Source organism: Ambystoma mexicanum, chromosome 7p (assembly GCF_040938575.1).
Source record: "Ambystoma mexicanum isolate Mex_15411 chromosome 7p, UKY_AmexF1_1, whole genome shotgun sequence".
Classification (NCBI taxonomy): Eukaryota; Metazoa; Chordata; class Amphibia; order Caudata; family Ambystomatidae; genus Ambystoma; species Ambystoma mexicanum.
The window spans coordinates 609,384,179-609,411,349 of record NC_090939.1 but is presented as its reverse complement, the minus strand read 5'-3'; the positions used below and the strand labels follow the sequence as shown (position 1 = coordinate 609,411,349).

At 47.6% G+C, this 27,171-nt stretch overlaps 1 protein-coding gene across 2 annotated transcripts in view; it reads right to left on the bottom strand.

The window, feature by feature from the left end:
• PLCXD1 (phosphatidylinositol specific phospholipase C X domain containing 1) overlaps nt 1-26,719 on the bottom strand; it is a 332,120-nt gene extending 305,401 nt beyond the window's left edge. The window contains exon 1 of one of the 2 annotated variants that reach the window (XM_069636623.1): nt 26,516-26,719. In XM_069636623.1, the coding sequence (XP_069492724.1) occupies nt 26,516-26,685 (170 nt within the window). In that variant the 5' untranslated portion in view covers nt 26,686-26,719. The remainder of the gene's footprint in view (nt 1-26,515) is intronic. The other variant, XM_069636624.1, reaches the window with a different exon arrangement.
• Between the last annotated feature and the right edge of the window lie 452 nt (nt 26,720-27,171).

Below are 27,171 nucleotides of genomic sequence, written 5' to 3'. Positions count from 1 at the left end.
GCTGTTGAGCAGTGCGAGGATGAGCACCTAATCCTTGCTGCTCCTTGGGGGCAGCATCGAAATCCTGACAAAATATCCTGGTATCGGCCGATCTCACCCTAATAAACTGTATGCAGCACGATAGGAAGACTTCCTCAATGGAAAGCTTGCGCCGGTGATGAGAGAAAATGGAATAGAGGAGGATTGTGAACAAAATATTATCCGACCAATGCTGGGTGCCATTTTTCAAACCACGCGAAGCAGATTAGGATGCAGTCCCCAGAGTGCGACTCACCGAACGGAACCGCTTGAGAGACCATGGTGAGGAGCTCCACCGATGGTGCGACAGTGAGCCTGCATATTTAGCACACTCCGATACAACGCCGAACCCCGCTGGGAACCAACGTAGTGAAAAACCCGAGCCTCCTCCAGCCACACAGGATTACGGATTGAAGCAGCCAGCCCTGTGATCAGGTGGTCGAGAGAGGACTCGACCCGCTGTAGGGACAAGCAGTGGAGGAGATACCCGACCACGTTAATGCGGAAAACTAATTGAGGACTACTCAGTTAGAACACGCCACAATTACACCAGGAACGGTTTTACCCATACACGTTGGCGGAACGGGCGGCAAAACAATGCACGTAGCCAAGTGCAAGAGGTGCCCTTCCCACGACAAGAGGGTCGGTCCGCAGTCTGTGCCCCATACCGTAACGATATTCCACCGTCAGTCCAAGGAGGAGACGGAATTCCAGGTCCAGGAGTGCAGCAAGCAGAGGCGGGACATTTACTGTACGCGAGGCTCCGAGGACTGCATCACACAAGGGACCAGTCTGGCTTTTTACGGTAAGGAGAGCACTAGCAGGGAAGGGACAACATTCAAACGAGTGCTGCACACAGCAGGGGGCATATGAGTGTACCACCCTGGATTCGACCTGCACCAGATAACACTCCAGCCTGGATAAGAGACACCAGTAAGGCCAGAAATACTGCTAAATTACATGACAAGTATGTGCCCTACTGCTTGATTTAACTGTACCACGCACAGGACCCCGCTGCTTTTGGGAGCAGCGGACAGCCTTTGCAGAAAAGGAGAATATTCAAGCAAGTGCTGCACACGATAAGAGGGATATAGGAAGTGCCACCTTGGACTCCCTTGTGAAAGTGAGCTACACCGTCTAGGTCAGCTAGCTCCAGTTCTGTAGTTGAGGGTTTCGATAGTTCCAGTTGTTCAAATAGGTTGCTTTCTTTGATGTGTTTCCAGTTTCTTTTGGTGGTGGTTGTGAGTTTTGGATGTTGGATGTAGGCTTGGGTAGGCAGAGTGATCACGAATGGGATGATGAGATGGTTGCTCCACAGTATTTGTATCGGAGGTGCCGTGGTGATGAGTTTTTCTTTGGTGAAAATTGCATCTACGCTGTGTCCTGCTGAGTGCGTTGCTCCTTTGACTAGTTGTCGTAGTTTCTTGGTGCCGAGTTGTTCAATTAGTGAGTTTTGGGAGTTGCCATGGCTGTCTTCAAACCAGATGTTGAAGTCCCCCGGATGATTAGGTGTTCGTGATAGATGGCTAAATTGGTGATGGCTTTTATGAAGTTATCGACGAATGTTGCATCATATGTTGGCGGTCTGTATGCCAGGATGAATGTGATGTTGGTTTTTGGGCTCGCTGTTAAGTGTATTACCATGGTTTCGCAGTTGAGGATGTTGAGTGGTTCGTCAGTTTTTATTTTCAGGCGTTCTTTGAATGCTATAGCGATGCCTCCTCCTTTTTTGTTTTTTCTGTTTATTTGTAGGCATTTGAAGTCGGTCGGAAGGCAGCTTTGGAGTGCGATTTTGTAGTTGTCGTCCAGCCATGTTTCTGTGATGAACAGGATGTCAATGCTGTTGTCGTCGAGTAGGTTGAAGATCTCTGTTGAGTGTTTTGACATGGATCTTGTGTTTATTAGATTGCAGTGAAGTTTGGAGGTGTTTGGTTTGGGCTTTGTCGCGGTCGTCTTCCGCTCGGTGTTGAGGTTTCCTTCCTGGTCTGTCACTTGTTGGGCTGTGGGACTCGGGGTGTTAGCATCTTCGAAGAGTTCTTCTAGGTTTTGTCTTGGACTTTTTGTGTTTTCATCGGGTTCGTCGTCCGGGAGTTGTGGCTGTTGATTGGAAGTTCCTCTTGCTTTGCTGATGTAGGGGGTTATTGGGTCGGTCGTCTGTTGTTTGTGTTGGTCATCCTTCTTCTACTTGCTTGTGTTAGGTTGTTTGATGTTGCTGCTTCTAATGTTGGGTTGGATTGCCGTGGTGGCCAGTTGTCTGCGAGGTATGGAGTTGGGTGTTATCGGTGGCTCTCTTTACTGTCCGTCTCCCTGAGCGCGGTTCATGGTGGTGAGCAGGCTGTGTGGGTTGGGAAGGGTATCTGCTGGTTGGAGGGTGGCTTGGACAGGCGCAGCTTGGACTTTCGCCTTGTGATGAGAGAGGCTCTAGTCAGAGCGACCCACCACCGTAATTCACTGGTGGCTTCGGTCTCACTTGAGAGTTTGCTAAATTTGCGAGTGAGCTAGATTTGAGAAACCTGGGTAGTGGGAGAGAGGCTTATCAAATTTGAGACACCTGTACGGTGGGATAGAGTCCTATGAATGCAGTTTGGAGATCACACAATGCAATTTGGGCACAGAGGCCCTGCTAAGTTTGAGACACCAGTATAGTGGGAGAGAGGTCTATCAAGGCACAGAGGCCCTGCTATCAATAGAGTTTGGGGCAAAGAGGGGGTGATCACATTGATAAACATTGGTTTTGCCTAGTGGTCAGGTATCTAGGGTAGAGCTGCACCTCTCCCCAATCCAAGCCACCCTATCTTACTGGTCCTTGTAGTTGCTGGTTGACGGCTGGCCACTGGCTTCCCCTGCGGACACCTGCTGACACTTCCTGGGGCCGCCACTGTTGGAGCCACTCTTGGCGTTGGGGCCCTTAGCCGCAGGGCTGCATGGGCAGAGGGCTGCCCTGGGAGGACCAGTGATGGAGGGTAAGAGGGCCAATGAGAACGTGCCTGGGTGGGTCGGGAGGCAGGAGGGAGGGAAAAGCGGGAGGGCCTGGATGCAGGAAGGGGGAGCTGGGTAAGTGGTGGCAAGCTGGGGGGGGGGTGGAAGTGGGCCTGGCCGCGGGTGTTTGTCCTTGTTGGGTGGCCTGGTGGCCTAGGGGCTGCGGGGCCTTACCTGGGTAGCTGGTGTGGAATGAGCCGAGTGGCTCACGCAGGTCTCACGGCCTGGACACACACGGAGCTAAGCTCCACTCAGGGCTCAGGGATGGGATCGGAGGCGGGAGGGCTGGGATGCAGGAAGGGGGAGCTGGGTAGGGGGAAGTGGGCCTGGCCGCGGGCGTTTGTCCTTGTTGGGGGGGCCTGGGGGTCTAGGGGCTGTGGGGGCCTTACCTGGGTTGGAATGAGCCGAGTCTGCAGAAACAGGGCTTCACCGGCTGAGTGAAGAAAGGGCTGCTGGCAAGACTCCAACGCAGATGTCCGTGTCTTCAGCTGGCTGCTTGGCCTCTTAGGAGCATTGGCTCCAGCAATGATCTGGGGAATGGCTGCAGGAGTCCCCTTTTGGCCAGAAACCAGGCTGGAGTTACCCCCAGCCCACAAATGGCAAGTAACTGCACCATTCACACTTGACCATCTGCTGTCCAATCCTGGACAGCCTATGGCCACTATATTTGCCCCTCAACAGACACTTTGGGCACGAATGTGGATGGGGTCTAGACAGACCCAGCCCCCACATCTCGCCACAAACACAGATGAAACTTTGCCCGCGAAAGGGCTTACCATATTGGGAAGATAAGGCCACTCCAGAGCAGGAAGAAGGTCAAACTATAACATGGACAAAGGGCAGGCAAAAATGTGGCATAGCCAGTTTAAGTATATGGTACTCCAAATGGCATTAAGCTGTAAAATGCAGAGGTTTACAAGACTATAAGGAAGAAACCAACACAAAAGTATACGCTGCCACTAGCCCATCTGGTACAGATCATGTAAATAACTCCAAAGTTACCAAAAACAAAGTTAGAGACAAAGTGTCTCGGCCACACTGCAAAGAAGGTGTTGGATAAAAACAAATGGGGAATTTTACTTGGAGGACAGATTCCTTCTGCGCAGATAGCTATAGGGACCAATCAGTACAGTCAAAACAGAGGAGCGTAGCAAGGTAATAGTGGTGAAAGGCCTTTACTTCCAGCCAAAAGTCAGGAAAGGTCCAAACCAAAAAGCAAAAAGGTAAGGCGTCCCTTTAAAGTCAATGGAGGGAAAGCAGCAGAATGAAAACTATTTCCGAACAACCATATATATCCCTGCCTACCTCTGAACCGAAGGGATTAGGCCAAACAAAACGAGTTGCTCACAAATAAGAGGGCTTACCCACAAGGTTGCCATTATAGCCACTATACTAGACTGACAGCAACCTCAGAGTAACAACAAAAAGGTGATTAGAACACCTAAAATATATTTAGAAAGTGAACACTACCAGCAGATCAACAGGTTTAATTTTGTTACAGACATCAAACTATGAATGTACAGGGCCCATATAGCAAAGTCCCTGTGTTTCAAATCACACACTAAGAAGCAAATACTGGAAGAGAGTGACAATGTTGCAGGTATAGAGTCCCATCATAGGCAGCGAAGACTGAACCAAGAAGAGAGCACAGAAAAAGATCTGGTACTTACGCATTCTCCTCATCGAAGTTTGCTCGCTTTGAGCCAATCTTGCAGAACGAAGGAAGCTGTGGAGGTCCACCTTTACCATAGCCACCAATGGAAGTGGAACCAAAGGCAATGTGAACCGGTGTAGGGAGTTTTAGTTCCTCCTTCTTTCCCGTTGCAATCGCAAAACCACCAAAACCAAACCCCCATTTAGTGCCAGGGCCACCTCTGTTCCAGTTCATGACAGATCTTTTTTGACTTTCTTGTGCCAAATTACTAGGGAATATCATAGCACTGAGACTAGAAAAAGGTCGACACTGGCATGGTACATCTGGACCAGTGCAGCTTTATCAGAGGATGAAACACATATGAATCTCAGACGGTTACATTTTATAATGGAACACACTCAACAGTCAGAGGAGGAATTAGCATTGATGGGACTGGACACAACTAAGGCCTTCGATTCAGTGGAATGAAAGTGATTGTTTAGGTCCTGGAGGGTATTGGTATGGGTCCGATAATGCAGCAATGCATCCGTCTACGGACCCTCAAGCGAGAGTAAAAACAGGCGAGTGGATATCGGAGAAGTGGACATCAGAGAGGGGTACTCTACAGGGATGTCCGGCATCCCAGATACCATTTGCTTTGGCGCTGGAACCCCTAGCAGGATATTTCAGACACTATATAAATGAGACTGGGATCAGGGTACTCGGCATAATGCATCACTTATTATATGCGGATGACGCACTGATATAGGTAAGCAAACCCAGAGCCAATATCTCAGAGATATTGGAGGTACTCTCCAATTTCAGGAAATTATCGGGTTACAGTATGAATGAGCTAAACTCCTTGTTCCCCCTAGGCGCCATGTGCACACTCCCACTGGACTCACTCCCCCAAGAAAGTATTCGCTGGGAGACAGTCATTTCGCCACTTGGCTATTACAATTTTTCATAACTTGGAGGAGACAGAGTTTAATAGGTTCCATGTGATGATATCGCTGCAAAAATAGCGCCATACAAAAATGTCGCCATATTTTTGTGGCAATATTACCCCATGGAACCTGCGGGGACACCCCTGCAACCGCCCCATCCATTTACCCCATAAATTATCCCCACCAAAAATATCGCCTATGGCCGTTCCCGACGACCATATGTACGGCGATATTTTTGGTGGCGATAATATTACCTGATACCGTTTAATACGGGGAGGGCACTGGTGGGCATAGGCCCGTCCACGGCTTAAATTGTTATTAGGTTAAGTTTTCATGAGCCAATTTATAAATGATGTTATGTCTAATTCCATTATTGATGTAATCAGTTATATACAATGCAAATAGTGTCATCACCAGTGATGGCATCTGTGATGTGAAATGTCATCAGTGTTCTCATACAAAATAATTAGTGATGCCATCTGTGATGTCATCATTGTGGGCATAGGCTGCGCAACAGGGGGCATGAAGTTAAGGAGGCTTTAGCTGATTTTCTGTGACGATTCCTGTCCCTCATGTCCCCAGCCCTCCAAGATGTCAGGCTGGAGCCAGGCCACGATCACCTACATGGCACTCAAGGGCCTCTGCATCCCTCCAAAGACCCACTTGGAGTCAGACTTGGCACTTGTGGCACCAGACTCACTCACTCCCACAGGATAACATTGGGGATTGGACTTGTAGTGCATTGATGGGGACAAGATGGATGCCCCCACATATTTCGGTTCTCATAACTGCATGTGCGGTCTAATCTTTTGGGTGTGGTTCAGCCCAGAGGCACCTGGGATACCCAGAGACTATTTAAGCCACACCCAGGCTGAGAAACATGCATTGCGTTTTCTGCACCTGCAGCGGGACACTCACTGTGATCAGATCGGTCTCCAGTAGGCCTGCATCTTTCTTCTGCGCTCAGCCCCTGCAAGAACAAGAACACCGTTAGGAACAGCCTTACCTTGCGGCGCTTCTTCCCATCAGTCATCGCTCCTTGTGTTCTGCGGGCATCTTCGGCGGTGTCATTCCCATCCCGGCACGCCACTTCCTAAGGAAAAGGAAAAAGAACAAAAAAAAGGCATTAGTAAGCATTCTGCAAATCTTCGCTTATTTTTAAATACTGTACAAGCTTCAAACGCTTACCTGAATCCCAGCCGCTTTGGGGGAACTCTGTCTCCGGAACTGCTCATCCATCTGCAAGAGGGAAAAGACACTCCAGGTTAGTGTGGAAACATCTAGAGGCGCTGCATACCGCGCTTACCCACCGCATTTGTTCTTCATAACCGACATCCACGCTGAAAACATCGCGGCACCTAAAAGACACAGAAAAAGAACTCCGTTCAATGCAACTACGAAACGGGTTCATCGCGCATCGCACTCTCACTCTCACTCACCTTCAGTGCTACTCCTCTCAGCAGCACGCCGCCATCCCCGGATGCCAGCCATCATCTAAGAAAGAAAAGGAACGAAGTTAGAGAACTGTTCAAAAGACTCCTTATTCTGTCGTTCTCTTGCCAGTGAAGTAACTAGGCAGCAACAAGCCCGCATCAATCAACGCGCCCCTGCGCTGAAGGCAGGATGGAGAGCACACTATCCAAGAAAACAAGGTGAGCTGTGGATCAAAGGGAAGGGTTGGACCCCAGGGAAGAAGGGGTTCAAGCACACAAACGATAGGGAGTTAAACTCTACCAATCCTGTGTTTCAGGCCCAGTCTCCAGTCGAATAGCCTCCAGGGAAGGGTTTGAGGTCGTAAGAGGTCAGAACAGGCTGAGTGACGTCCCTGTGGATACCAGGTGAGCGTTACATTTTCATGGTGTTTGTTGCGCAACATCTCGCCTTAGCGTCCCTGCAACTAAAGTTTTTTCCTTGAATTTCAAGGGCTTTGTAATTCCATAGATTTTTAGAACACTTCCAGACCACTAGCATGGCCTTTGGCCATGACTGGTGGGCACGGCCAAACACTACCAAACCACTAGTCATGGCCTGTAGTCACAACCACTCTATATTCTAAAACACTCGCAACCAGTGCTCCAGATAAGATTGAGGTGGGAGTATTTTACTCCCCATTTTTAAACTTTGAGACTAAATGTGATTTCAAGAGAGTAAAAATTACATTTTACTGTCTTGTAAAGGAGAAAAGTATGTGACATCCAGCCGACGTGTGCAAACACTGTATGGAAATCATTACTATGCTACAGCTTTCTGCATTGTGACAGAATACACCTTTCATTATTTCTCTAAGGTCTGGCCATTTGATCTCTCCTGTATATATTTAAATATTGAAAACACAAAAACCTAGCCAATTACATAGTAAAGTGAGCATGAATCGCATGTTTTGAGGTTTCGATAGAGTTGTCTTTTGATGTTTAATGAAAGTCCTCATTTCCTGGAGCTATTACTACCTAATAGTATGCCAATATTATGATACAACAGTGCATAGAGGCAAGAACTCGATGCTAAATTCCATATCTAATCTCATGGTCAAATGGTCATTTATATAGCACTTTGGCAAAGCGCTGTACATAGAACATATTTATTACAATTATCACCAAACCAAAGTCGGTACTCCTTTATCGACCTTGAAAGGATGAAAGGCTGAGTTGGCCTTGCTGGGATTCAAACCTACAGATCACGCACATATCGCAGCAACGAGTGCTCAACTGGCTGAGCTATCTTATTGGCTAACATCCTTCGGAGGTCGGTTATCGACTGATGTATAATAGTGCCTAGATGTTGGACGAACAATGTATGAAGCGCTACATGAAGTTTCCATTTCAATTACAAATGTAACTTTCATTTGTTTGTTTTTGAACAGCGCTTGCACTTCCTGCAGAGTCAGGTTTTGGATGTTTTAATTGTAGTCTTGAAGATTTGAGAGACTAGAACACCTGGGATTGGTGTAATGACAATCACTGACCCTTGAGCAAAGACTCTGTTGTCACTGACCATTTATAGTAATGTGCCCCATTGACTGCAAGGTTCAATGGATGTAAACTATATCATGCATAGTCATCATTTTACACACTGTTTTTATCATTAGAGTGTAAATTAAATAATAAATGTAAAAATTATCTGCCTTAGCAGGATTATGCACACAGCACAGGAACCCTGAAAAATACAATTATGCAATACTGGTTTGCTTTCACTGGAAAAAAGCATAATTTAAATATTAATTCTCCATTGCTACTTAGTTTTCCATCTTATTCATTTTAGAATCCTAAAATGGTAGAAAAATAAATATACGCAGTGCTTCTGTTTCCTCCACGAGCAGCAACACAGCAGAAGCTGAATGGAAATAACCTTTTATCACAGCGTGCAGTTTCTTTTTTGAAAGGCTTCAGAGAAATACATTCTGTTTCAGAGGCTTTTATCCATGGCTTGCAATTACGTCCATGTAGATAAAAATCTAAAGAAGCCTTCTGGTTTCTGTCAAGTAACCATTTTGCACTGCCCTCTGCTCTAAACTTCTGTGTAAATGTACACAGTAAAATAATAAAGCTTGTCGTATTTACAAGATTTTCTCGGTAAAAAGGCCTTGTATGCACCTTATCTGGAGGGCTGCTTGCAACCCGTCGCTCTAAGACATCAATCAAACTGATTTTGTCGTGTTTGACAGTGGTATTGTTATGTATAAAAAATTGCAGGCTTTGAGAACATGTTTTAGGTACTGCACAGTGAGATTAAATGATTTGCTGAGGGTCATACACTTTGGTTAAGCAGCGTGCTATAAGCCCCTTGTTTTATGGCTGGTCTCTTGGTGACTTGTGATACATCGCACAACCCCAACTAACGCATTTAAGTAGTATGGAAAAGGGTAAAAAAGGATCAGCTGCAAGAACATATGCCCAGGTACTTTCGCCCGCATAGCGAGAAGAGCTGGCACCCATGAATATACGCACAATAAGTGACCATATATTTTAAAGTGAAATATACAAATGTAGTTCAATTGACCTTCACCTTAGAGGAAAATGCTCAAAATAGCATTGGACTTTTGAAAAAAAGTAATGAACACCAGAAAAATAACCTGAGAGAGGAAATCTTCCTATAAATATGCTGGCAAAGTATAAAAAGGTGCTCACCTTTTAAACCCAGCAATCTGTAGTGAAATATTCCACGGAAAAAAAATCCAATACTTGTGGGTAAACGTCTGCATTGGGAATTTAACAACCCAAGTAAAATCCTAGTATCCAAATACTTGAGTAAGCTTACCAACCTCAAGAAAACCCAAGTGGTTTCATCCGTCATCTGAAAAGTTACGATGTCCACCCACATGTGTCCTTTACTGGTGCCCTGAAAAGCAGCCACAACCGGGGGAAAATAACTACCAGTGTCCAGGATTGCAAACTTGCCACATCGTAGGCAAATACTAGAACGTTGGAAGTTGGGGAAATGTTGTCTGTCTGCGGCTGTCTTGACAGCTTTCTGTGGTACCATCCGCCCAGATTGTGAGGGCTTGTGTGACTGCACTGTAAAGGAGTACAGTTCATTTGGTTGCCGGCCCGCTCCTTGGAGCTTGCAGGAAATGCACTAGTGTTACATTGCCAGACAACACCAGGCAATGACCTTGGCCTCGCCCCTCTGCCTCATTCCCAATCCACCCTCAGCTACAACATCCGCCTAGAGGCTATGCCAGGGCATGGTTGGGGAAAAGTGGTCTGCTGTCAGCGGCAAGAGCGCATTGTGCTCTGTAGCAAAGCCATCCTGCTACCTCAGTGCTTCCCCAGTACATCCAGGCAAGGCATTTCCCGGTATTAGGTTTGATTGCATTAAAGTACTGGTCCTACTCTACATGACTAACCATACCCTTCCCATCGCCTCCAGAAAGCTCTCACTCTGATGTCAGACTCATAAGCAACCATACTAAAAACAATCTCATTTATCCCTTGGTTTCTATAAATACTGCTACTATCTACCTTGTACTTTGGAACGCCAGGTCCCTCTGCAATAAATCCACTGCAGTTCTGGACATTTTTCTAAGATTCAAATTACATTTCCTATGCATTACTGAAACATGGATTCTGCCTCAAAACACAACCACTGCTGCGTCTTGGACTACACCCTTGACTTCTTTTGACCATGTTCCCCGTACCACTAGTCGCAGTGGGGCTACTGGCTTATTCTACCGCTCCGGTTTCTCTTTTCCTTCCTACTCTTCATTTGAATTCATCTACAAAATCTTCATCACACCTTTCCCCATATCATTTATTACTGTCCATCGTCCCCCTGGTCTAGTTGGCTCCTTTTGCGATGATATCGACCATCTTTTATCTCACCTTTTGCCTAGTCCTACTCCTATTGTATTACTATGCGACTTTAATCTTCATCTATCTTCTACACTCCACTATTCCTTTTCTTTATGTTCTTGGTTCTCATTTTCTCTTGCCTCTTGCAGGTGGTCAGTCATAATGTAGAATGCAATAATGTAGAAAGTCAAAATGTTGAATTTCTTTTTTAGAAAACAATGTCGAAAAACAATGTCGAATTTTTTCTACATTTTTTCGAAAAATATATAATTAAAATGTGTTGAGTTTGAGGGGTGAGAGGGTGGTGGCCGGGGGTGTTGGGTGAGGGAGGTTGGGGGGGACCCCGCCTAGTAAATGATACTCTTCTTGTTTATTTATTGATAGTGCTAATTGACATTTTTTTCGACATTTTTTTTTCTAAAAATTGACTTTTCATTATATGTGTAGGTTTTTGACATTGTTTTCTACATTTTTTTTCTACATTTTTGTAAGTCGACATTTTTTTCTACATTATGACTATAAACCCTTCTTGAAACTTCTGCATCTCATATATCTGGTTCTTTTCTTGATTTAATTTTTATTTCAACTTTCACTGCTTCTTCAGTTTCCGCCTTACCCATCTATCTTTCGGATCACCACCTACTTTCATTGTCACTATCCCCTCCAACTTTCCAAAACTCCTTGGCTCCCTCTTCTCCAGCAACATTTTTTCATTGAAATTTACGAGACTTTATTCCTATGCTTTTCACTACTCTCTGTACTTCTGCCCTTCCTTCCATACCACTCTTTTCCGCCCTCAATGCTGATGAGGCGGCTTCTGTTATTTCCTCATCTCTTTCATCTTCTCTAGACCAATTCTATCCTCTTGTCTGCTTTTCACCCCACCCGGAAACCTTCTCAACCTTGGCTGTCTCCTCACCTTCGTTCTATGCGTCGTTTTCTTCGCCGGCTTGAAAGGTGCTGGCTCAAATCTAAAATCAGCACCTGGCCACTCTTCCTACTTTTCTTATCACACTCTATGATAACTGCTTACTCTCTGCTAAACGGGTTCATTTTTCTGATCTACTACACACTCAATCTGCCCATCCCAGGGCGTCTTTTTCAAACCGTTGCACAACTGCTTTCTCCTCCCAACCTGGATTATTCTCTTAACTCAACATTGTCTGCCTCTGACTTAGCTCATTTTTTCTCCTTGAAAGTTCATTGTCTCCGTTGTGATATCAAAGCTTCGCTTCCATCCACCACATCATTTCCCTCTATTCCTACTCCTCAAACTTTTAGTTTGCACTTTGCCTCGGTTTCTAACGCTGATGTTCTTCCGTTCGGTTCGCTACTCTAAGCACCCTTCTTTTCTTATTCACTTGGATCTCTCTGCTGCTTTCGACATGGTGGATCACGCTTTACTCTTGACATCACTCATCATTTGGTATTAAAGGTTCTGTTCTGGTTCAAGTCCTACCTGTCCAGCAGAACTTTTTCAGTTTCTTGGGCGGGTAAGTCCTCCTCACCCTTTCCGCTTGATCACGGGGTGTCTCAAGGGTCAATTCGTCCCCTTCCATTTTTCCTTATACACCTCACACCTTCTCTTTGCTGCTATCATCTCTTCTTTTGGTCTATCCCACCATTTCTACGCAGACAACTATTTTTCTTTTTCCTCATTTCGCCCTGCTAGCCATCATACTCTTTCAGCTTGTCTTTTGGCTATTAAATCTTGGATGTCTTCTCATGTTCTCGCTCTCAACGCTGGGAAAACTGAGGTTCTGTTCTTCCCTGCTAACACTATTCCCCCTCATTTCCTGCCTCCATGGCTATCTTTTCCACGTTCTAAGTTTCCAATTTCAACTACAGCTCGCAACCTTGGTCTTCACTCAGACTCAAATCTTTCTCTCACCATATCTTTCTCACTTTGCAGATGTTGTGAAGGTGGAAATGGCAGGAACGCAAAGCGCGCCCATTTCTCACTTTTCAAGCATCCAAACTTTTAATCTCCTGTCTGATTTCTCCTGACTATTCTACTTTTCTTCCACCCTGTTTTGTTTTCCCTGATCTCGTCTGGCCCCTTTAAACTCAAGTCTTTAATTCTTCAATTTATCTATTGTGTCTTCTTCCTTACCGGGACTCCATTTCCTCGTCTCTTGCAACACTCCATTGGCTAACTTTTCACTCTCAAATTAAGTTTAACTTTCTTTGTCTTGTTTTTAAATCTCTTTATTGCTCCAAACTATCTTACTGAACTTCTATCTTTCTATACTCCCATCTCGCTCTCTGCAGTCTTCTGCCCATTTTAGACTTTCGGTTCCTCGTCCTCCCTGCGCTCAGTCTCGTTTCCGATCTTTTGATCTTCTTGCTCCTCTTCACTGGAATGCTCTCCCACTCTCTCTTCGCTTTATTGCTGTCTATTCTGTCTTCCGTGGTTCTCTCAAAACACATTTACTTCTACACCCTTAAGTGATTGTAATCTGGATTCAATGGTCTATTCATTTTAATTGTACTGTGCTTTAATTTTAATGTACAGCACTTTGGTTTAAGGCGCTCTATAAAAAGACAAATAAAATACAACACATACTTACTTGCCCCTCATCAATTCCTCTCCTCACCCCCATGTCTGGCTTTCATCAATACTGTGCTTTATAAAGCTAACTTGAAAATTACACAAACCATAGTGTCACTCAAATACATAAATCCTTATAGAACTAGGTTAGGCAAAAAGTGTACAATTGTGGCATTATTCCCTTCCATCTTAAAAGACTACAAATACCAGAATGCAATTCAGCAACAGGCAAAAATGGTCTCAGAGTGAAAAACTTTCAAGGACCAACAGAAGCACAGTTTAAAAAAAATATATATATATATTTGGATGCCCATTCGGTCACCCATCCATGCAGTAACCGGGACGGACCCTGCTAAGCTTCAAAGCGGGACTGACCCTGCTTAGCTTCAAAGCAGGAGAGGGCTGGCCCGTTTCTCCAAATGGTCTTGCAACTTTGGCTCATTTATCGGGCAACATGGTCTGAGAAGTTTAGCCCCTTTCTCACTTTGAAGCTAAGCAGGGTCTGTTGTGGTTACTGCATGGATGGGAGACCTGGATGGCAATGTGTCACTGGCCATGGCCAGTGGTTTTTCACCCCCGATGTCACTATAGCTCTAAGAATACCTTTTTGTTTAATGTTAAAAAAAAAAAAAAAAAAAAACACAAAAACAAAAACACTGTACTGAACTACACATACCCTCAGCAACCCATAGTCCTTTATAGCTGCGAATATCACAAAAATGGCTGGAAACCAAATGCTTTCCTGCTCCCTCCCGCCCCCAAGCCCTCTCCAAGTGCCCCACTCATCGGTGCCAGCTCCCCCCACTCCCCAGATGGCCTTCTCACCTCCCCTGCCCTCTCCCCCCACAACACATGCTGTTTCTGTGACAGTTTGCTTTGAGATGTCAGCTATTCGTGGCTATAGCCGAGGCTACAGAAAGCTTTGTGTTGCAAACTCAAACCCTAGACCCCATCCAACTCCCAAATTTCACTTGGTGCCCTTTAGCCACCCCATCTCTAGCCTGAAGGCATTGGCAGGATTTTTTTAGCCTCCATTGGCTTTTTTCTTGTGTTTCACATTCCCATATCCTTGGCTATAACCTTGAATATCTCTCACATCGAAATACAAAATGGCGGTTTGTTTCATTTCTAAAAACACCCAGTGTTGGGTAAATCCCTGAGATATAGCCATCTATTTTTGAGAAGGGGCACCCACTTCTCTTTCAAATATTTAAATAATTACTGCACTGAATAACACCAAACCAAGCATGGATCGCAAGGTAAAACTCTGTGCCCAAGTTGTTTTGGAACTGGTCCAGATCCATTCAGCGGTTTGGGCTGTGTGCTTTGGCAAAAATAGACCTTTATCTATGAGAAAATGAGTGAAGTAGGCCGCAACTTGGAGAAAAAAAAAAAGTCTTTTTTTTAATATGACTTTATTTGCATTTGTAAACAAATGCTTCATTATTCTTTATGACATGCTATTACGGTGAAACATGACAAACGTCAACATGACCTCAACTGAGGTAAACAAGAACAGGAAGAAGAAGGAAAAGGAAAGAGGTGGGGCAGGCTTACTCCGGGGTGGTCCGGGAGTGGGGTCGCAGCAGTCTCGGGTCAAAGTTACAGGGATCAAATTCAGCGATTACGGTGGTTTTGGACTGCCGTGTGCACAGATAAGGGGGGTCACTACACTGTCAGTCCATTTGTCAGCCAACAGAGAGATGGGGGCTGTCTGGCCACTCCTGGGAATCTCTCCACAAAGTCCAGAAATGGGTCCCAGGCGCTGTGGAACTTGTTTTGGTTGCCCAGGCGGATAGCAGTGATTTTCTCAGCTGCAGCAATGTCCCAGCATTTTACCCACCACACGGGGGAATCGCTGGGCCCTCCTCAAGTTTCCACAGTTTGCCGATTGGGATCTTGGGTGCAGTCAGTAGGTGCGTGCAGAGGTCTACAAGATTGCCTGTCATCGGGAACTGTCCTTGCCCCAATTCTCCCATTAGGACAATCCCCGGGTCCCACGGTATCGATAGGCCTGTGATCTGTCGGATCTGCTCCAAGACCTCCCTCCAGAACCTCTCCGCTTTCGGGCACGACCATAAGAGGTGGGACAGCGTTCCTGTGTCCACACAGCCCCCCCCCCCCCACAGTGTGGCAGGATGGCGGGGTTGCATTTGTGAAGGATTTCCGGAGTCATGTACCACCAATAGCAAACCTTGATGGCACCCTCTTTATTCGTCACACATTTGGAGGTCTTGTGGGTTCTGGCCCAGATGCGCTCCCAGCTGGTCCTGTCTAGTTCTCGGCCCAGATCCCTCTCCCACCGTTTCATGTAGGGCTCCTTGGATTCGGGGTCTACCCTGTCCAGCAGCCTGTATAGGGTCGAGATCTTCCCCCTGGGTGGGGTTGCCGTTAGTGTGCGCACCAGTGCTGCAAGTTCTCAATATCCATGTGCCCTCGTTGAGTCGTGTGACAGCCAATGTCAGAGTTGGGTGTAGCGAAACCTCTCGCCTTCCGGCACCTGGAATTTCCTCTTGCAGTCCTTGAAGGCGAGTGGGGAGTCCCCTTCGTAGAAGTCCGCTAAGTGATTCAGGCCACCTGCCTTCCACTTGGAGAAGGTGTTTTGCCCCTGACCTGGGGTGAAGTCCGGGTTCTCCCAGACTGGAGAGATTGGGCACACCGTGCCTCTGCAGTTCCACCTCCTTGCTCCCTGCTTCCAGCTGCTTACCGTGTTCCTGATAGTCGAGAGGAGCCCAGCGTTTGGGGGATGCTTAGGCCATGTGATGTGTGGGAGGGATCCCAGTGGGTGTTGGCTCCAGTTCTCCTCCAGCTGTAACCAGCAGGGTTTGTTGGTGCCCGGTTGCCACGTAAATGCCGCCGAGAGCTGGGTGGCTAAGCAGTACTATTCGACTTTGGGGACTCCCAGGCCTCCAGACCCGGGGCTCCTGAGTAAAACTTTCCACGTCACCCGGGGCTGCTCGCCCCCCCCAAACTAGTTTTAACATATTTGCTTGTAGTTTCTACATGGCTATTTTGGGAATTTCTACCGGGAGGGCCTGGCAGTGGTAGAGCAGTCTGGGGACCAAGTTCATTTTAAGCGCTGTGATCCTCCCTAACCAGGATATCTCTTGATCTTGCCAGCGGGCCATGTCAACGTCAAGTCCTTCAGCAGGGGCGGGAATTTTAGTTTGTAGGTGCGTTCAGCTAGCTTCAGCAGGCGGACGCCTAGGTAGTTTAGATGGGCTCTAGCCCATGGGATTGGGAGGCAGGCCGATAAGGAGTCCAGCGTTGCTTTCAGAATGTTAATGCCCAGTGCTACGGACTTCGTGAGGTTGATCGAGAACCCGGAGGCTGCTTTGAAGCTGTTCAGCTGTTCCCATAGCGCTGTTAGAGATATGCTTGGCTGCGTTAGTGTTAGCAGAACGTCGTCGGCATATAGGGCTGCTTTATAGGTGATGTTCTTGAACTTCAGACCCTGGGTTACCGGGCTCTGTCGGATTCTGGAGGTGAACGGTTCCATTGACAGGGCGAAGATGAGAGGTGACGAGGGCAGCCCTGGCGCGTGCCTCTAGTGATCCCGATTCTGGGGGACATGGTGCCGTTGATTCTCAGGGTTGTGGTGGAGTGCCGATAGTTTGCCATCGTCCATTTCAGACCTACTCCGTAGTGGCGCAGCGTTTCCCTCATATAACCCCAGTCCAGCATGTCGAACGCCTTGTGTGCGTCGAGTGAGGCTACCACCAATTCTCCTCCAGTACTATTGGCTGTCTCGATGATATCTAAGGTGCGCCTGATGTTGTCCAAGGTGTTGCGTCCGGGGATGAACCCCGTTTGGTCCGGGTGGATGAGATCCGGGGAGGAGCCCGGCGAGCCTGCGTGCCAGTAGCTTCAAGAAGATTTTGGAGTCTACGTTCATCAGAGCGATGAGGCGGTATGATGCGCAGAGTTCTGGGTTTGCTCCGGGTTTCGGGATCAGGACCGTGACCGACTCCTTCATGGAGGGGGTGGTGGAGCCAGTTTCCAGGAAGGTGTTGAAGAGTGAGGCTAGATGGGGGCCCAGGATATAGTTCTATATATTTCTTGTAGAATGGTGCAGACAGACCATCTGGGCCAGGTGCCGTGTTCTTCATAGAGCGGATCACTTCTGATACCTCCTCCGGAGATATAGGGTCTTCCAGGGTGTCGATCTGCAGGTGGCGGCGCGGCCTTGGAATTGTTCACAGATAGGCGGCGTGTGCTACTGCTTATGTGGACTTTCATGTCATGACCTTCCTATGGTGCACGATCATGGTCAGCTTTTCGGGGTCCGAGCAGCGAGGTATCCCACCTTGGTCCCGTAGGACTGCAATGTTGTTTCTGGTGTGAACTTTAAGCTTGTGCAAGAGTAGGCGGTTGGCTTTATTGCTATTCAAATAGTAATACTGCTTCGTGTACGTCAAAGCTCGGGCTGTTCAGTCTGCAAGGTGCATTTCCAGGACTACTTTAGCTTTGCGTAGTTCATTCCATGACCTTGTCGACTGGCGTCATTTGTGGTTTGCTTCTTTGTGTCACCTCAGTTTCCAGTTTTTCTAGTTTTAGCTGGTGTCTGTGCCTGTGTGCCGCTGAGCAGTTCATGGCGACCCCTCGAATCGCTGGCTTCATGGCATCCCACACCATAGCCTCCGTGGGTCCCTTGTCCACATTCTCTGTGAAATAGTTAGAGCTTCCGACAGTTCCTGGCTGTCTGCTATGTCCGTGAGGAGATAGTCCTTCAGCTTCCAAGCCCTATGTCGCGGTGCTGGTAGGCCCTCTGTCTGGAGCTGTGCTATGTCGCGGTGCTGGTAGGCCCTCTGTCTGGAGCTGTGCTATGACTGGGGCATAGTCGGAGATTACTCTTAGGCCGATGTGGATGTCCACGATGCAGGGGAAAAGCGTGCTCGAGACGAGTAGGAGGTCTATTCTGGAGAAACCCTTGTGGACATGTGAGAAGGTGTAGTAGCGGGCTTTGTCGTTCGCCAGCCTCCAGGCGTCAATCGTTTCCGTCTGTCTCAGAAATTCTGCGAGCCCCAATGCCTTCGAGAAATCTGTTCCAGTGGGCAGTAAGGTTATGTCGATGGTTGGATCCGGGGTGAGGTTGAAGTCGCCCCCCCATCAACAGTTTGCCTTCTGCGAAAGACTAAATTACTGGGAGACTCCTATGTAGAAATCACTCCTGGGCGCGGTTTGGCCAGTAAATTGCTATGATGGTTATTGGGAGTTCAACCAGGAGGCCCTTGATCAACCAGGAGGCCCTTGATCATTAGGAACCTACCCTCGGGGTCCCGCTTGGCTGTGACCTTTGTCAGCGCAGCTGATTGGCTGAGCAGGATTGCCACCCCAGAGCGGGATTGCCACCCCTCCTCTCTTCTGGCTGGAGGATGCGAAATATCTTTTAGGAAATCTTTGGTATGTGACTCGCTGTTCGTCCGCGGCCAGAAGGTGGGTTTCTTGTAGGAAAACTACATCTGCCTCTAGCTGGGCCAGGCGGTGTTCCACGGACTTCCGCTTCCTAGGGGAGTTCAGGCCCTGGACGTTCCAGGTGATCATGGTCAGGTTTTTTATGGGTGACTCCATTTCGAGATGGTCGGGTTGCAGCTGATGGGTGCCGTCGTGTTCCACTTGCCACTGGCCTGTGCAGGCGGCTGTCGGTTGGGCTGGACCCTGTGTGCCCCTCTCATTGCCCACCCCTCTTCCCCCCCTACGAAAACAAAACTTAGTCAACTGGGCCAGCCTTCAACCAACGGGGGCTCCGGCTGGGCCAACGCGATCCTTTGTAGGCAAGACCCTTAGGCCTCTGTTGTGTGGCGATGAAAGCTGTGTGTAAGGTTGAAGCCTTGCCTTACTTCAAAAGTTCAATGCATAGCCAGCGCTTATGGCTAGCGTCTGGTTTTTTGGGGTGATGCTTGTCGGTTCCGGGGGTCCTGTGCGTCGGTGCCACCCCGCTTTAGCCATCGTTGCTCGGGCGTTTGCTTTTGGGTGGGGGTTCCCTGATTCTCTGACGGCACCTCTCCACTCGCGACCAGGATCGGTTAGAGTCCTGCAGGTCTTCTTGGTCTTGGTCAGAGGGCACGCTCTCGTTGTTGGTTCCTTCCCGTGTGGTCAGGTTCAACAGTTTTTCCGCCATGTGTATTTTGCGTATGCTCCCATTCCAGGGGAAAATCAGGGCTGTAGGGAAGCCCCAGTGGTACGATACGCCCTTTTCCCTCAGCCATTCCGTGACTGGTTTCAGTGCTTTCCTTTTCAGGAGTGTGATGGAGGCGAGATCTTGGTATAGGGAGATGGAGGCGTCTCTGAACAGTATTCGCGGGGAGCTCCTGGACTCCTGCATGATTTCTTCCTTGACTTTGAATTAGTGTAGTCTTGCCAGGATGTCCGGCGGGGCTGAGGAATTGGGTTTAACTCTAGTTCTGTGGACCCTGTCAAGCACAAGGGGGTCGGGGGGTGGTGGAGTGATCCGGCAGGGTTATTATGAAGCGGAAGAGGTCGCTCAAGTAATGTTCGAGGTCCGCCTCCGGAATGGATGTGGGGATCCCTCTCAGGTGTATGTTGTTGCGGCAGGAGCGGTTCTCTGAGTCCTCCTGTTTAAGTTTGAGTGCTTCGCAACGGGCTTCTAGCGCATTCAGCCTGTCCGCCCCCTTCTCAATTTCGTAGCGGTGCTCGCACAGGGTGGTTTCCGCCTCCGTTGTTCTCATCTCCAGTCCCCCCACTCTCGCCTCCAGTACTGTGATGGTACTCTTTACCTCCTCGGTGCCCTTCTGGAACTCTAGTTAATGCTGCTAGGAGGTCCGATTTCATGACTCCATGGGTTGGGGCCTCCCGGAGTGGCTCTGTGTGCGTATTTTCAGCATTAGTTTCCCCATGGTCCAGGCGGTCCCCCCTTCTGGGCCTATCTGTTGCAGGGGTGGATAGCAGAGCTGCAATGTCTGCTTGCTTAGTTCGTTTTTTTTTTTTTTTAGACATGTTGAGTTTAGGTCCGAGTCTCAGGCTGGGGTGCGGTGTGCGGGGGTCACAGAGGGTAGGTTGGAGAGCCGGACTTACTGTCCCAGTCCTAGGGACGAAGAGCTCTAACTAATTAGCTGCATGGACTCTCGGTCTTTCCAGTGTGTCGGGGGAGCTGTGACCTGTCCGTGGGTATGTGGATTGGTGACTCCAGGCACACCCACGGAGGGGGTTGGGCAGGCCTGCCCCTCGGGGGTTGTCCGGGTGCAGGGTGCGTAGGCCCGCACCAGTGGTTTCTCCGAAGGACGGCTGGGATGGCTTACTCCTGGCTGCCCGGCGGGTGCTGTGTGCGGTTGTTGAAGTAGGGTACCCTCTGGGAATTTTGTTGACCAGGTGGCTCCGTAACTCGGCTCCCGGGTCTGGCTGAGAGGTGCGACCTGGGGTTTGAAGGCCTCAGAGTGTGAAGGCGTGGACCGCTTGCGTAGGATGCCCCCCTCCCCCCGCTGTCTGGCTTTGTCCTGGCGACAGCCCCTCTCCCTCAGCAATCCGGTCTGCAAAGTTCCTTGCGCCCGTTGAGGTGGGGGGCAACGCTGTGGGGAGACTCAAGCAGCTTGTGCTGGTGGGTGGCTCTGGCGCCTGGCCATGTTCTGCCTGGCTTTTGGGCCAGCAGTGGGCATCGGTGCAAGGGCTTGGTGATTTATTGACTAGGTGTTGATGGCTTTGTCCCGGCAACAGCCCCTCTCCCTCAATGATCTATCATGCAGAGTTCCTTTCTCACGGGGCTTGGGTGTGCTTGTGGTGGGTTGGGGCTCTGGTGTGGTTACTATCGTGGTGGGAGCCCCCGGCGCCCCTATTGCGCTCAGCTTATCCCCCTGAGGAGGGAGTTCTATGAGGGGGTTCTGGCTTTGTTTCAGTCTAGAGGCATGGGGGGGCTCAGGGCTGCCCTGACCTTCGTTACGCAGTGCCTTCCTGCGTTGCTGTGTCTGGGTCTGGTCCGTTTGCTGGCGGCTGCCCCCTCTCACCTCCAGCAACAAAGCTCCAGAGCACACGCCACGCAGCAGGTCTCTGGGCCGTACCGTAGCTGGCTGTTGCAGGCCCGTGAGCCGTGCTGTTGCTAGCTGCTGCCACCTCCCGCTGTGCTGGCTTCCAAGCCATGCTGCGTCGGGGGCTTGTGATGCTCCTGCCCGCCCTGCTCGGGGGTTCCCCAGGTTGTGACTCATGTAGGTGCTGGATTGGGTTCACTGCCTGCTGGGGACGACTACCTCAGGCGAGTTGGTGTTGAGGGGCTCCTCGTGCCAGGTTACAGCAGCTAACGCTCACCTCCGTTCGGGAGCCGCTTCCCCGCTCTCCTCGTTTGGGGTCCGGCTGCACTGCAGTGCACCCGGCCGCCGTTAGCTCCGTAGCCTGGAGGAGTCAGCCATGTTGTCTACCGTTGCACCCGGCTCCGATTCAGACTCGGTGCATCCTGAATTCCAGACATCATAGGGTGATGCGATTTAGCTGATTCTGTGCCGCATTGCCTTGGCTTTCGGGCGCGCCTGCCAGGTGCATTCAAGGTGCGCTATCACCAGGGCATTTCTAATGGATGCGTGGCGTCAGCCGGGAGCTCTTACGGAGCCAAAGAGACTGCCATGGCGCCAAGCCACGCCCCCCCCAAATGTTGTCTTCTTAATAACGGTCTTATTTTTTAATGCATCTTTACGAAACTTTGCAGTCTGGTGGGCAACTAGTCCCTAATCACTTCGAAATTTCAGTCAAATCAAATGTTATCAATAGAATTTTATGGGGCCTTATAGGTGTCCGACTCACCTCATATAGGTCAGCGATATCTCTCTCAAAGTAGACAATGTAAAAATAATTAACTTCCCATCATCTCATATACATATTCATTGTCTAAATTGCACTCGCCTATGTTTTTTAGCTGCAAATATAATAGATTGCTGCTGCGTTATGTATTGTTTCAATCATTTTGCCCTTATTTGAAAGAATAACTAGAGGTAATATCCTGATTTTTATTTACCGAAGGTCCTCATATATTAAGAAGAGGAACTGTAAACCAGATCCTCAGGGTGGTCCGTCCATTTAGAATCAACCAATATTACTGTGTCTGGTAAAAAGGTTCGAACAAAGAAAACATTTTCACTGGTGAAAAGCCCCAATCTTTGGCTTAACCTATTCTACACTACACTCAACTGAATTACTGCCAATTTTGTCAGCTAAGGCATAGTAAGGTTAAATTATTGCCCAGGATCACACACTTGGTTAAATGGGGACGCTGTGATTTTTTCCACAATCTATAATTTAGGCACTTGACCACATATCAAACCAGCTCTAGTTGGCGCAGTTGCGTTAATGTTTGAATTCCCAAGGCTAGAATAAAATGTTGCTTTTAAGAAATGTATTTAAAAGTACATAAACCATATAATAAGAGCAACCTCACAAAATATACATTTTAACAGAAACATGCGAAGCAAAAGAAACCGGATTGCAGTTTTATTTCCCCTATTGGTAAACAAAAGGCCGCAGTCAGTCTAGGCATTCGAGCAAGGTTTGCCCTGAGCTCCAAAGAAATACAGCAGAGGAGGTGCAATCATCATACTCCTTCTGTAAGCTGCCTTGGCACGGACAACTCCCTTGTGCCATTCAGTGTCTGGGTCAGTGATCGAAGTGAGCGGGAACGGTCGGGAGCAGTGTTCCACTACTTTTATTTTTTTCTGTTTACCATTCCTCTACTTTTTTACGACCATATTCACCATTCTGTATAGAGGATGTGTCCATTCATGACCCTGTGCAATTGTAAAGTTGTAATAGGAGCTTTAGTTACTAGTCACTTAGACTACTGGAATTCCCGGGCCGCAAAACTTGTCACACTATGCTTTCACTAACCTCTCCCCTGCCGAGACCTCAGTTCCACTACTTTTTTAAATACACTTCTACCACTGGTCTGGGTAGGGGGTCATCACACCATCAAAGGAATAATGGGCAGCCGGATGGCGAGGTACCGGCCAGGTGGCCCCTTTTAGTGCTACGGCACTCAGCTGGCGAACGGAAGATCAATGCCCAGGACCATGTCACCAGCATAGCCTGTGTGTGTGTGTGTGGAGAGCTTAATACTGTGGCTTCAAATCTTGGTTGGCACCCGCACTATGGTAGACCCACTCATCTTCATTCAGTGTAGGAAACGGGCTGGAACAAGACGGAGCAGAGTGCCAGCAGAGCTCTGCTCAGTCCCGAGGCCCAGAGAAACTACCATATGCGCTCCCAAGCAGAGATGTGACGCACAAGCAACCAGTGTTTCAGAAGATTCTGCATGGGGGACTGGATGCGGAAACAGACAAGGCCTCACATTCTGGTCAAAGGCGGCCCAAAATGAAGGGTTTCAAATTGCTGGAAACTATTTAGCTCCTGCTTCTAGCCTAGGAGACACTGGTTAGCTTGAACCAACAGCTACCATGAGCAGCTTTTGCCTGGTGCGGTAGTCATTAATATTCTTGTAGATGTTTGATACATATTTATACAATACTTCACAAATGGTACAATACAAAACAGCTTCAAAGTATTTTGTATAGATAAAAGATAAATTCACAATATCGATTTATGGAAAGCAAATGTTTCTTAATTTTCAATAGACCTTTTTTTTGTTTTTGTTTTATTGCTTTCATGCCAACATATCAAAAGCAAAAGAAACCTTTAACAGTATCTTCCAAATTCCTGGTAAAACATTCCATCTAAATAAAAATAAAAAAGTCATCCCAAATTAAACTCACAAACATCCACACTTTGATTAGCGGGACAAAAAGAAAGAAAATGTCCATGTACATCAGTAAAGGTCAACAAATTCCATTGTTCAGTCAAACGGGAGGGGTATTTTGCCAAAAAATAATCAGAGAGGAAACGGATTACAGTTCTGCAGTTCCTAACTTTCGACCAATATCTAAGCAGTTTTTGCCTTGGGGCCCAAGAGTAAGTTTACACATTTGAACATTCCCAGAACCAACCCCACCCTTTGGCCCATCAGTAGCCAGTCCCAGCTGATTACCGCCGCTAATTATCTTATCTTTCCCATGTGTTCCCCCAAATACAGCGAGTGCTCGACATTCAATCACCACATGATTCCACCTGCTCTTTGTTTGTACAATATCTACAAAAAGGCACCATCCGCCCCAATCTGATGTCTTTTATACTGTACCTCCCGCGTGGGCATGATGTTAAGGCGGCATCTTAGAAGGAGATGTGTAAAGAAAGCTGAAGGGAATTTAGGAAGGTATAAGGAGAGGTCGTTTAACTCCTTTCTCTCCTTCCACCATCTAAAGGTCCCAGGGTCGATGACTCTCGCCTCACTGGTCAAAATCCAATCCGCCTTCTCTAGCATGTTCTTTACTTTCAGTGGATTTACCATCAGCAAGTCAGTGTCCACTTCATGACGACAACATCGTACTCAGGCTGTCAAACCACATATTCAAGGCTCTCTCCTTTGGCTGACCTGGAGTTCTCAGTATTGAGAAAGGAAGTAGAACTTCAATTGCCACACATTTCCGATATATGGGAAACAGGTTTACATAAATCTATCGTGCGCATGGAGGGTAAGCGTAACTCGTGGCGGATGATGCCTATAGGGAGGGACTTTGCCAGTCTCAGTATTCTCCGCCAAAAATACCCTTCCATCAGCGGCCAAACCTTCCAATCCAGGTTGAGGAGCGCCTCTGCTCCATAGGTAAGCATGTGAATCACCTGTCTATAAAAAGTGTTCTGCCTTTTAATTGTTAACTCAACTTAAATTTGTATCTTGGACTATTGGTTAGCAAGTATTATAATGGTTAATTGGTGATGGTTATATCCTGTATTTATCCATTACAAAGCCTAATAAAAATTGCTAAACAGAAAAAAAGAAAGTGATGACCGGAATGAGTGAAAAAGCCCCATATCGCCTATGAATGGCTATGCCTTGATTTGTGAGTTTATCTCTCAGCAAACAGAGATGTGTATTTTCATATGTTTTTATTAATTAAAACTCCAAGATAGAAAATGGGTTCCTCAATCTCTAGGCTGCATTCCTCCACCCACCATGTGAAAGGCACCCTCTTTTTTACTAGACGCCGATGCCATGACCAAAACTTGGGAGTTACCAAAAATGCTGGCCGTTATATTTAAAATTAAAAAAACATTTGCTTTGCATAAATCAGTATTGGTGAACGTATCTTTAAGAGCGTCTATACAAAATATTTTTAACGCATTTGGTTTTCTACCATTATAAGTATTGTATACATATGTATCAAACATCTAGAAGACTAATCCTATGTACCAGCTCGGCGTCTAGCCTTAGATAATGTGCAGGGGACGCGAGTTCCCCGTTTTGGGAACTCGTGAAACCAAATGTGTAGCGTTTCACATTATGAAGCCGTGCCTACGAGAACCAGAGCAACATGGTGAAAGCCTGACAGTCAGGACTGGCTGATTATGTCATGCCGCACATGAGAGAGTAGTTTAGTCACAATAACCTACATGCACCAAGTGATACAGGACCAGAATAAAACTTGCAACTCCGCACACATGGCATCTTGTTTTCACGTCATCTAAGCAGATAGACACACAGACTAATCTGCATGGTTGGGTTTAAAACGGACTGTTGCTTTGCAGGTATTAACTTTGAAGTAGTGGCGGATCAAGGCACCTTGAACTTCTTAATGGTCCTGTGCCACCGAGCCCTGACTTGCCACAGAAATGGTCTAGTCCCGTTCACCATTTCACAGTGGCTTTTACACTACAGGCAGAAAAATACATGCCAAATGGGCTGCTTAAAAGCAATAGAGGGATGAGGCAGGGGAGGGTTGCAAATGACCTGAACAACGCGGGGCTGTGCTGGTAGAACAGTACCCTAACATGTAATAACATACATTGAAAAATAACTATAGTAGAAGTCAAAAAAGCAACCCTTGATGAGGACAGAGAAACTCCGCGATATATACCTTATAAAGTACCCATTCACGTCACAGAGGTTTGGCTGCTCCAGCCCCTGAACAAGATTGGCAGGGCTCATGTGCCATTCATTGCCTGGCACCTCTGCCTCCACCTCGCCCTTTACGTTCATCAGCCCTGGATTCTCCTACACAGCAAGAGCGCTCGCGTCGTTACGTAAGTAAACAAAACACAGGGCTGCGGGTACCTTGATTTGTCCGTGGGGTCCAACCTGGCGCTGTGCGGTTTGAAATCCGTAAAGGTTACGCATTTGCAAGGTTCGGGAAGTTGCAGAGTTGTTCTGTACTTCGCTGGAGCATTGGTTCCAGGAAGCCAAGCCGAGGAGCAGACCGGAGTTGTTTTGAATTGAAGAAGCATCAGTAGAGGGGAGGGAGGGAGGAAGGACGGAAGCATACTTTAAATCTCCTCCTCCACCTGCCTCCCTCGGCTTGTACAAAGAGAGAGGAGGGGCCGAAACTCAACCGGCATACCTTATCACGATTTTAACGTGTTTACTTTAATTCGCAACATTTTCTAGGCTTACAGAAGGTGGTGGGGCAATTACACGTTTCGGAGTTTCTAGTCCATTTGGTGACCAGGGCGAAACACTAAATTGCGCCCCCCCCTTCCCCGCGCTCGGCATGCGCGCCACTCCCAAACTGTACCCTGCGGTTAAGTAACTTCTACCCAACGTCTATAAATCACTGTTATACACATGAAACAGGTTTTATTACATTGTGATTCAATAACTTTTTATTAAAACAGCTTTTTATTTTTCTAACTATTAGTGTCTATTTTAATTTCTTGTATGTGTTACTTATAAAATCACATCATTTGCTTTTTGGATCCTTGGCTTCTCTGTTC